This window comes from Mandrillus leucophaeus, unplaced genomic scaffold (assembly GCF_000951045.1).
Source record: "Mandrillus leucophaeus isolate KB7577 unplaced genomic scaffold, Mleu.le_1.0 Scaffold9, whole genome shotgun sequence".
Classification (NCBI taxonomy): domain Eukaryota; kingdom Metazoa; phylum Chordata; class Mammalia; order Primates; family Cercopithecidae; genus Mandrillus; species Mandrillus leucophaeus.
This window is the reverse complement of record NW_012109807.1, coordinates 6,389,883-6,400,837: the sequence shown is the minus strand read 5'-3', so window position 1 is coordinate 6,400,837 and position 10,955 is coordinate 6,389,883. Positions and strand designations below refer to the sequence as shown.

Here is a 10,955-nt window from a genome sequence, read left to right as displayed (position 1 = left end):
AAAAAAGGAAAAAAAAGGGCTCCATTTCTGAGGGAAGCCTGATCTTAGCTTCCTTATAATACCCATTGGTGGTCTCAACATCATAAAAATTACAGAATTCAAGGCTTAAGGGAAATTATGGGCAAGCTATTTTAATATACCGACCCAACTGCATAGAAGCTCACACTTAGCAGACGAAAGACCAGCATCCTGAGTGCCACCATTCAGCTCCGTTAAAACCCAGCACAGTCCATCAGGTCACTGTTCTCAGTGTCACCTCCAAAGGATGCTGACATAAAAGAGAATCTTACCTGTTCATTCTCCTCTTCATCACTGCTTAGCTTAAGGTCATCTTCCAGCATTCTGAAAGAAGGTACAAAGAGGTACAGATAGTTAGTGGATTCAGAATAATTCAGCATCAAAATATCACCTTAATGTTGCTAATAGAGCAACATTTCGGAAATAAGTCTATTTGATTTCCTATTTTTTTCTTTCCTTTTTATGCACTTCTCCTCTGGTGCACTTAGGAAATAGCAGATAGTCCCATCACAAAAATTAACCCTCACAACAGTCATCACCTAAGACGGGCAGCTTTCAGAAGATGCTGTGTTAGCAGGGAAATAATACTTAACAATAACATATTGTATATTTCAAAATAGCTAGAAGAGAAGAATTGGAATGTTCCCAACAGGAAGAAAAGATAAATATTTGAGGTGACAAATATCCTAGTTACCCTGATTTGATCATTACACATTGAATACCTGTATCAAAATACCACACATTCCTGAAAATAGCAATAAAAAAGAAGATGCTTTTTTTTCTTTCTCCCAAATACATAGGGGCTTTTCCCCTGGGCAGTTTGCATTCCACAATTACTTGTTTAGTGTTTTCCAAGCTCCCAGTAATGGGCTGTGTCTCCATGCCTGCCCCAGGGGCTTTCATGGTAAAGAGAGAAGAGAACAAGAGCCATAAAGCCATAAACTTGAGTTGTGAGCGAAGCTTCTCAGGCCATCCATCAGTCAAAGAGCTGGAAAAGATGTTGTCCCCCAGATCCTATCTAGTGGGGAAACCAAGCAGGAGGGCACTTTCAGAAAAGCCTGTGAAGGTGATTCCCCAGCCACCCAGATCCCCCCATTCATCCTGAAGAGACAGCGGGGAAGCATGAGGTTAAAAGCGAAAAAAAGAAACACAACTTCAGACTCTGTTATTTGTGATGATAACACTGTATTCTTTTCAGCATGGCTAAATTGTTTCTTTATAGAATAGTAGTTTTCAGATTAATTCACTTCAAAAGAAATCTTACTCAGAAGTGCACTGTATAAAAGCGTGCTCTCCACGCAGACACGCTCTGAGGGAGCAGGGGAGAGCCCGCTTCTGAGGGACCCTGGGGCTCCACACATCAGTGCGAAGGCCGCTGAGCCCTTGTGCTCAAAGGCCTCATTGAAGCCAGCTTCCAAAGGCTGTCCCCTAAAATGTACCCGGTGTCCTTTAAAAGCCAGTTGTAGGCCCATCACTGATACATGCCACTGAACATTCGTAGAAGTCATTTCAGTCACTTTTGGGGCAAACTAGGGGGTAAAGAACTGGCAGGATAAGGCATGGCCCAGGCTCTGCCGCACCTGTCTATGCATTTGGGGCGAGTCGCTTCATGCACCCTGCCCCCATTTCCCTATTTGTGAAGTGACGGGTTATAGAGGGCAATCCTAAGGTCGAATGCTGCTTTAGATGCCGTCGCTTTAGATTCCGTCGTGAGTCTACAAAATAAATATGCTCCCCAGTTTCGTCAAGTACAAAAACCCTTCTATTTGTTCTAGAGAACACAACGGAGAAACTTCTAAGTAGTTTTTGGGGTATGATTTAAGGCATTGCCATCAGGGCATCAAATCTGCTTCCTCACAGGCTCCTGCTCATCTCCCCGTGCTGAGAGGTGTCGTTCTTACAAATGAACACGTCAGCAGAGGCTGTAGAGCGGCACCCCCCAATTCCTCTGCACGTCTGGCATGCCATTCATTTCCTTCACCTCCCAGACACATAGGCTTGGCTTCAAAGAGAAGAGAACTCTTGGTGATTTATTAGAGCATTGTTTGGGAGCAGCCTGGGGAAGCCGGCCGTGTTTCCTTTGTCCTTGAGTCCCCAGTGACGAGCACAGGGCAGCACAGAGCACAATACCAGTTTGCTGGCTGGGCTGAGGCGCCATCCCAAGACCATTTTCCTACCCAAAGGCACAGATTTCTCCCTAATGAAAAAGACCAGAGAAGGGGACAGGTCCTTGCGTCCACTGCCATGCCCTCTTTTGGGTCAACCATCACTGCAGTGTGGTTTAATCTCTAGGACTGTCCAGCAAGCGCTGGGTCTTTTAAAGGAGGGTAGTCCACCTGGTGGGGGTGGAAAGAGTGGGGAGCACTCACATAATCATGGTTAATAACCCCCTTGCTGTCAGACGGAAGCTGTGTGGCTGGGAAATTTAATGTTTAAGTGCACAATAGTGTGCACGGATTGGAAGGCCATCATTCCCCCAAGCAGGAAGGCCCAACATGCCCCAAAGTGAGGGTGCTTAGGCTGGCTGCAAACTAGCCGTGCAACTCAGTCACCACATGAGGCTGGCATGGCTGAAAGTCACCACAACAGTCAAAAGGCTTTGGGAGGCTCTCTTTCAAGGTAGGGAATGCAGCTTACTTTTGTTTATTTCAAACATATGCTAAACGTATCCACACACAGACACGCGTCTGTGTGAATCTCAGAGTCCCCTGCGCCACGATCTCGTGTGAGGTGCGCCTCTGGGGCTAAGCATTTGTGCTTCTGTAAAGAGACTCATCTATCTCATCACCATTTCCAGAAGAAAAGCAGTCAGAGATCAACCTTGCTTTGTGGATCATCATCACTCTGTCGCTGACTTTACCTCTCTTATATTAAAAAAATGAATTGATTGTGTTTCTGGCTGGGTTCTGAAAACAACAAATCACAGGTAAAAATACTCTGCCTTCAAGAGAGACTTCAAATCTAATTAAACTTCAGAATACCTCGAAATATGAGAAACTGGCCGTGGAAACACAAAATCACACAGCTGATACAACATTCCCAGAGCAACCCTGGGTGGTGCTATTCTCAAAACACGAAATCACAGACCTGGGAAAGATGACCATGGCCCCGCCGCATCCCAGCCCCGATAGGCACAGAGGCACACCCCGAGGAGACCCGGGCTCCCCGCAGACTGAAAGCAGGAACGCTCTGCTTTATTCTTTTTTCTTTTTTCTTTTGAGATGGAGTCTTGCTCTGTCACCTAGGCTGGAGTGCAGTGGTGCCCCGATCTCAGCTCACTGCAAGCTCCGCCTCCCGGGTTCACGCCGTTCTCCCGCCTCAGCCTCCTTAGTAACTGGGACTACAGGCGTGGCCGCCACCACGCCCGGCTAATTTTTTTTTTTTTTTTTTTGTATTTTTAGTAGAGACGGGGTTTCACCACGTTAGCCAGGATGGTCTCGATCTCCTGACCTCGTGATCCGCCCGCCTTGGCCTCCCAAAGTGCTGGGATTACAGGCGTGAGCCACCATGCCCGGCCCCTCTGCTTTATTCTGATGGTCATGAGCAGGCCCTCGGCTCAACTCCTAGCAAACGGCGCTTGTTCCTGTCCATGACCACTGCATCTTCAAGTCCGGGTTAACATTCACAAACAACTCCATGTTTAATGCTGAACACATCCAAGTGGCCTCTCAGAGAGCCTACGGAGGGGCTGAAGTTCACAGCTGAACAATGAAACATGCTTAGGAGAAGAGAAAACCTGTGACACCCACAGGATCATAGGAACTGTCTGTACTTGGTGTTCGGCCAGCAGATAGCAGGCACGGCTGCCTTCACCAAACACACAGATGGCATTGTGGTGGTCATGGGCCTGGCCCACTCCCAAACCCTGGGGAACATTTTTTATCATTTGTGTTTCCAAAAGGAAACAGATAGGCATAGGTATACCAAACAATAAACAAACAGAAGTGTTCAACTAGGAGTAAAAGGAAGATGCAAATTAAGTACTGGTTAGGCTACTGGGCAGGGGTGGAGATCTCCCATTTTTTTTTTTTTTAAAGGGAAGGCAAAGACCCTGCTGCTCTAAGGGGCCCCTGAGGGCTAAGTCATCTGCATGGAAGGACTGGTCATCTGCATGGAAGCACAGGGCCTGTGGGTCCATCCACAGCACCCTGGCTGCGCCCCTACTCCTGGGTTCCTCCAGGCCCTACCCCAGGTGATGGGGCCCCCACCCAGGGCCACCCCTTTCACATTCTCTTAGCCCCTCCCCTTCATAGCCCTTCAGATCCCTCCCAGGGGATGGAGCCCTCGATTCACAGCAGCAGCTCTCATTGCTTAAGGGATGTCCCTCCATGCCAGACCAGCTAAGCGCTTTCTAGATGCTACTTTGTCAATCCCTACAGCAACTCCTCCAAGGTGGGAGGTGGGCGCTACAGGGAGCTGCGGACTGTGCTGGTCACAGCAGGGACTCCAGGGTCACACTGCCCAGGACGAATGCTAGCTCTGCCTTTCATCTAGCCCAGAGCCCTGGGACCTGCCTCAGAGGGCTTCCCGGAGAACTTACTCCACAATCCTTGGATAGTGCTAAGCGTGGGACCTTACACCAGGGAGCCTCCAATCAATGCTCGTTTCTACCAATATTCCCTTTTCCCTAGGAGGGAAGTGGGCCTCAGAGCGTTTAAGAAACGTATGTGGATAAACAAGTTGAGAGACTCTGAGATGTCTTTGTAATGATGCCTTAAAACAGAGCCATTGGCTCTACTTTCAGGCCGTTTTGAAAAGAAAGGGTGGAGAGATGGTGGAGGGAATATATTTTGGCCTGTAACTGCTGTCAGCTGGTCTGAGTGGCTTTATGTCGACACGACAGAAAGCATGCCCATCAGCCCCAGTGCCCGGGGAGGTCCGCTCTGGGAGCCAGCAGGTGGCCACGAGGCCAGGAGTTCCTCCACGAGGAGTCAAGAAGGCGTTGCCAGATGACAATGGGGAAGCTGAAATAAAATAGGTACTAAAATTGAACTTTTTGGCCGGGCGCAGTGGCTTGCTCCTGTAATCCCAGCATTTTGGGAGGCCGAGGCTGGTGGATCATGGAGCCCAAGAGTTCGAGACCAGCCTGGGGAATATGGCAAAATCCTGTCTCTATAAAAAAATATAAAAATTAGATAGGCACGGTCCTATGGACCTGTAAGTCCAGATACTAGGGAGGCTGAGGTAGGAGGATCACCTGCGTCTTGGAGGTTGAGGCTACAGTAAGCCGAGATTGTACCACTGCACTCCAGCCTGGGCATGAGACCCTGTCTCAAAAAAAAAAAAAAAAAAAAATTGAACTTTTTGAATTGAGAGCAGAGGTGCAGCCTGAGGTGTGGACAGACCTGAACTTCATGGCCTTAACGCTGAAGAGTTATCAAACTACTGTCAGGGACACTCCACGTTAGCACCTCATGGTGACTTTACAGTAGAGTCTGAACCAGGTATGTGAGAACTGTGACGCTTTAAGGACGCAAGCAAGATTTTTTTAATGTGCGATTAAGTGATTGAGAGTCCACCCATTTTCACTTGGGAACTTGTCCTTACAGTGATCGCTGGGCATGTCCTAACAGCCTCGCAGACAAGGAGTCGAAGGGTTCTGAGCCCCCAGCTACACCGGCTCACACTTTCATGCAGGGAGAGAGGGCCGTGCAGGAGCTCCGTAGAGGAAAGGATGCAACGGGACTTGCATTCAGAACTCTAAAGAGGGAGCCAAAGATAAACAGGTCCATTTGCAGTTTGCCAAGCACTACCCTGGAGGATCTTTTACTTTCTGAAAGGGAAAGATGAATGGAAATATGCCTCATCACCACCAGTGGAACCAGCATCCAAACTCCCAGTTGTTGTTTTGCTTTGCTTCAGAGACAGGGTCTTGCTCTGTCATCTAGGCTGGAGTGCAGTGGCGCAATCATAGCTCACTGCAGCCTCAAACTCGTAGGCTCAGCAATCCTCCCACCTCAGCCTCCCGCGTATCTGGGACTACAGACACTGGCAACCATGCCTGGCCAAATCTCCAACTGTTGATTCTTTCAATTAGTTCTGTGTCCACTGTGTGGCAGGCACCTATCTACAGAAGGTGTACGTACCATCTCCCAGAGGTGGTTCCCCTCACACATGACATTCAAATCAGCATGTCATTTTATCTATTTTTTAAATGCCTTCAAACTGTGAAGCTCTGGCATATACAACTTTTGCAGAACCCAACTGTGTCATTTGAAGGTAAACTCAGTACTTTTCAGAAAAGGGAGTAATTCAATACCACCTTTGCAATGTTAACATTTGATTACCATAACTTCCCTGTGTGTATTATTTTCTTAATTGAGCAAGTGATACACTTATGTTGTAGCTGGCGCCTGCATTTTTGAGGCCTAAAATTTCTTGGGAAGCAGAAATAGCAGCCTACACTTAACAGATGGCCAACGGCTGCCAAAGCTCATCTGTATCTTCCACAGGTATTGCAAACGGGCACATTAACTACCTGCAAGTGTAATGGCAGCCATTTCACAGAGCAGTGGTTTCTAATTAATAGGATTTTCCCTGAATTAGTTGTCATTTGGGGCCCTTAACAGATCGGAATCCTTTAGTCCTTTAAAGTTCATTTCATTTTGCTTTGTTTTAATGGTTTTTAAAAAAATCTGAGTTTTAATTGGGCTGTTTGATTTTCAGATTTGTTTCTATAGCTGGTGCTGCTACTATCTCCACCCACGTGAGATTTAAAGCCAAAGACAAATGTTTATGAATCTCCATTAAACATATTCATATATGCAAATATCTAACAATTAGCATTGCCCAACAGCCTATTCATTATGCAAGTGCACCTCTCTGCAGGTATTCCCCAAGCCATCATCTCCACTGCCTGGAACACGGGAGGGAAAGTTATACAACTCATTGCATTCTTTCTGAAGTCTACTGCTTTGTGAGGGTCAGTGCTACCATCTGCCTGTGGTGATTTTCATTAACAAGTAACCACCTTCTTCTCGGCATTTGTTGGTAAGAACCTAGCTCATGCCATCCCAGCTAACTGGGAACAGGCAAGGCTAGCGTGGGCCCACTCTAGGCCTTGGCAATTTCGTGCATCCAAGGCATAGATGAAGTCCCTTAGTCAGGAGGCAAATGGAGAAATCAGGAACAAGATGAAGGGCTGCTCTACTTGACCTAAGTGTTTCCAACTCTGATGTTTTAAAACCCAGGGATCTCTACATCTTTTGAAGCAATTTTGGTCCATAGCAAGGTGGTATTTGCTCATGCATATCTCCTTCCTGGACTGCCTCCCTCCCAGGACCTGTTCTGATTGCCAGTGAAATCATCCATGATCCTGTAACTCTGCCACGTTGAACCTGGGGTGAAGGTGCACTGTCTCGCTTATGTTTAGGACCTTATTTTTAGTTAGCGACAGCAACTTCTGATGGTCTCCACTGATGTGCTGAATCCACTTGCCACCTTCTCTGCAGGCCCATCTTCCCTGGTGGATGGCATCTCATCTCCTACCCTAGAAGACCCTCTCAAAAGCCAATCTCATTTGGGAAACCTGCCAAATCCTGCTGAGATGCTGGATGATGTGTGTCTTCAAAATCTCAATCAGTCAACTGTCTTTCCCAACAGTACGCATATCTATATTAATAGAAAATAAACAGAAATAAAAGGAAAATGGAAATCAACAGTCATAAGAAGAAACAGTCAGTGGTACAGAGTCTGGGGTGGTGAAATAAGTTTTGAAATGGCAGCTTGGAGGCTAGCCAGTATTATAGTCTAATTCTGTCCTTAACTAGCTCCGTGAACTTAGGCAAATCATTCACTTCCCCCAGACATTGTTTCCACATCTCTAAAGTGAGAGTTGGATAAAACAACCGCTATATCCTCTTACTGGTCTGAATTCCTTGGTTCTGTGCCTTTACCAATGGGTAGAAGGTCCAGGAAGACTGCTGGAGAATGAGATGATCTGATACTACTCAGTTGAAAGTGAAACAAATAGGTTGGTATTTGAGTAAATGGCACCAAGATCCAACAGGATTGAGGAGTCCTAGGTGAAGTTCTCCGTTTCCTTATAGTTCAAGTTAAATGTGCCAAAGTTAAATGTTCTAAAATTCAACAGAAAATGGATGTGGGATGTGGCAGTGCTTCCAGACAGTGGAGTGCTGTGTAAACAGAATGTCTGAACCCTTTATGAAGATATTCCCCACGTAATATAGTATGTGGCATAAAACCTCCCTCTCAGGCTCTAGTCCTATAAACATGTAATACTGAAGAGGCATCCCATCCCTGAAACAAGAACAAAGGCAACAGCCAGACTGTGCCCAGGTTCTCCTGCACAGGGAATGCCGACTACTGAACCGGGGGATGGTGCCAGCTCCCTACCTGGGCTTGAGACACGGGAAGTGTCTGTACTAACCAGTCAGCTCTAGTATTCTTTAGACTCTTCCCTATTATAGTGAAATGTGACCCCCACACTCTCTTTTGGTAGTTAAAAAGAGAACTGAATGATAGAATAAGGTTCTGGTGATCTGTCACACAGTATAGTGACTATAGTTAATAGTAACATATTATGTATTTCTAAATGGCTAAAATAATGGATTTTAAATGTTCTTAATACAAAGAAACAATAAATATTTGAAGTGATGAATATGTTAATTATCCTGATTTGATGGTTCTACAATGTATATATGTATCTAAACATCACACTTACTCCACAAATATCTACAGTTACTATCTGTCAATTAAAAATGAAACTTTTTAAAAAGAAAAAAAAAAAACAACCTAAGAGGATCTTTATGTTAATAAAATCAGATGACACATAAGTTGATCATTTCCATAGATGCAGAAAACGCATTTGACAAAATTCAACATTTTTTAAAATTAAAACACTTAACAAAGTAGGTATGGATGGAATACACCTTAACACAGTGAGGCCATATCATATTTGACAAGCCCACAGTTAACATCAGACTCAATGGTCAAAGATGGAAAACTTTTCCTCTAAGATCAGGAACAAGAAAAGGACACCCACTCTTATCATTTGTATTCAACATAGGACTGGATGTCCTAGCCAGAGCAATTAGGCAAGAGAAAAAAATAAAAGGCATCCAAATTGAAGAGGAGGTAGAACTGTCTCTGCAGATGACATGATCCTGTATATAGAAAATTGTAAGGATGCCACCAAATAAAATCCTGTTAGAACGAATAAATAAATTCAGATGACGTATAAGAAGATGGCGAACAGAACAATAAAGTAACCTGCGGTGTCTCAGAAGAGCTTTCACCACGTTCTCTAGACTCTGTTCCACACATCACCAGAAGTCTGTGTCCTCTCAAAAATCCTACATAATCCTTCAGTTCTTTCAAGGAACAGCTTGTTCCCAAACCCCACTATGAAGACACATGTAGAAAAGCATGAAATCACAAAATACTCTTCAAGGTAACTGAAATAATAAGTGGTATAGCTTGGGAAAAAAATAAAGTCACCTGCTATCAAGGTAGAGAAAGCATTGCTGGGGAGTACACAGCCTTCACCAGTCAGACACAGAAAATACCAAAATACTGCTCTCCACATTTTAACAAGAGGTAATCTATAAATGAGGACTTCCCAATGAAAGCTCTGAAAATAGTCCGCATTTTTCTTTTCAAATCATTTCATAGGCGGAGTGTACTAAGTTCCTCATCTGATCAGTCCTCGGGGAAGTAAAGGCTTTGAGAGTGCTGTGGGAAAATGTTTACAAAGGAATGTGTTCTTAGAGCATGAATTGCTCTTACTTAGCTGTGGGGAAGTAGAAAGCTCCTTAGGAGCTTTAGGCATGAAAGTTAGGCCAGTGATTCTCAAGCTTGAGCTTGCGTTAGAACACTAGTTAAAAGCTCCATTGTGGTCCCATCCCCAAGGGTTTCTGATTTAGCAGGTGTAAATTAGTCCGTTTTCACGCTGCTGATAAAGATGGACCCTAGACTAGGTAATTTATAAAGAAAAAGAAGTTTAATGGACTTACAGTTCCATGTGGCTGGGGAGGCCTCACAATCATGGCAGTAGATAAAATCGTGTCTTACATGGCAGCAGGCAAAGAGAGAATGAGAACCAAGCCAAAACGGAAACCCCTTATAAAACCATCAGCTTGTGAGACGTATTCACCGCCATGAGAACAGCATGGGGGAAAACCGCCCCGTGATTCAGTTATCTCCCCCCCGGGTCCCTCCCACAACGCGTGGAATTATGGGAGCTACAATTGAAGATGAGATTTGGGTGGGGACACAGCCAAACCATATCAGCAGGTCTGGAGCGGACCCCGCCCCAAGTTTGTGTTTCTCTTAAGTCCCCAGGTGATGCTAAGGCTGCTGGCCCAGGAGCCACACTTTGGGAATCAGTGAGCTGGGCCACACCTCCTTCCCACAATGCTGTATATATCTGGAGCTAGCAGCTGAAAGCAGAGTCTGTGAGGCTCCCTAGAGGGGCCTCTGAGGACAGGCCGAATGGTGGGGACCTGAGGCCCCGACACCCAGACACTTCCCTGGTATGTATTCCTAATCAGATCTCACCCACAGTGACTGCCTGTTCACAGTGGGGATCCCAAAGAGAATCAGGGGCCCCTTTCCCCCTCTATCGCTGCTAGGAACTGCTGCTTTTTCACTCAATCAGCAGAGCCCATCACTGGAATAAAAACTCCACAAAGGCTTTGGAGTTGCTCTCAAAGGGCTCCTGGTTAGTAGGGGACAGAGACAGGTAATCCCATGATTTTAACACGGTGGGATGAGCTCTAGAGCAGACATGTGCTCTTACAGACCAGGGGCTCAGGAAACACTAGCTGGAGGACGGCATACCTGTGCTGTCCTGGGAGAGCCGGCGAGGCCAGGGAAGGCCAGCCACCCTCCACAGGGTGACAGTCCTGCAAAGGAAGGACAGCCTAGCACCGAGTGTGTGGGGGAACGGAGGCGGTTTCTTCCCCTCAGTTTTATAG

General features: G+C 45.9%; 1 protein-coding gene across 1 annotated transcript in view; it reads right to left on the bottom strand.

The window, feature by feature from the left end:
• AFF3 (AF4/FMR2 family, member 3) overlaps positions 1-10,955 on the bottom strand; it is a 716,335-nt gene that overhangs the window by 167,477 nt on the left and 537,903 nt on the right. The window contains 1 exon segment of the mRNA XM_011969671.1: positions 291-342. Within this exon segment, the coding sequence (XP_011825061.1) occupies positions 291-342 (52 nt within the window).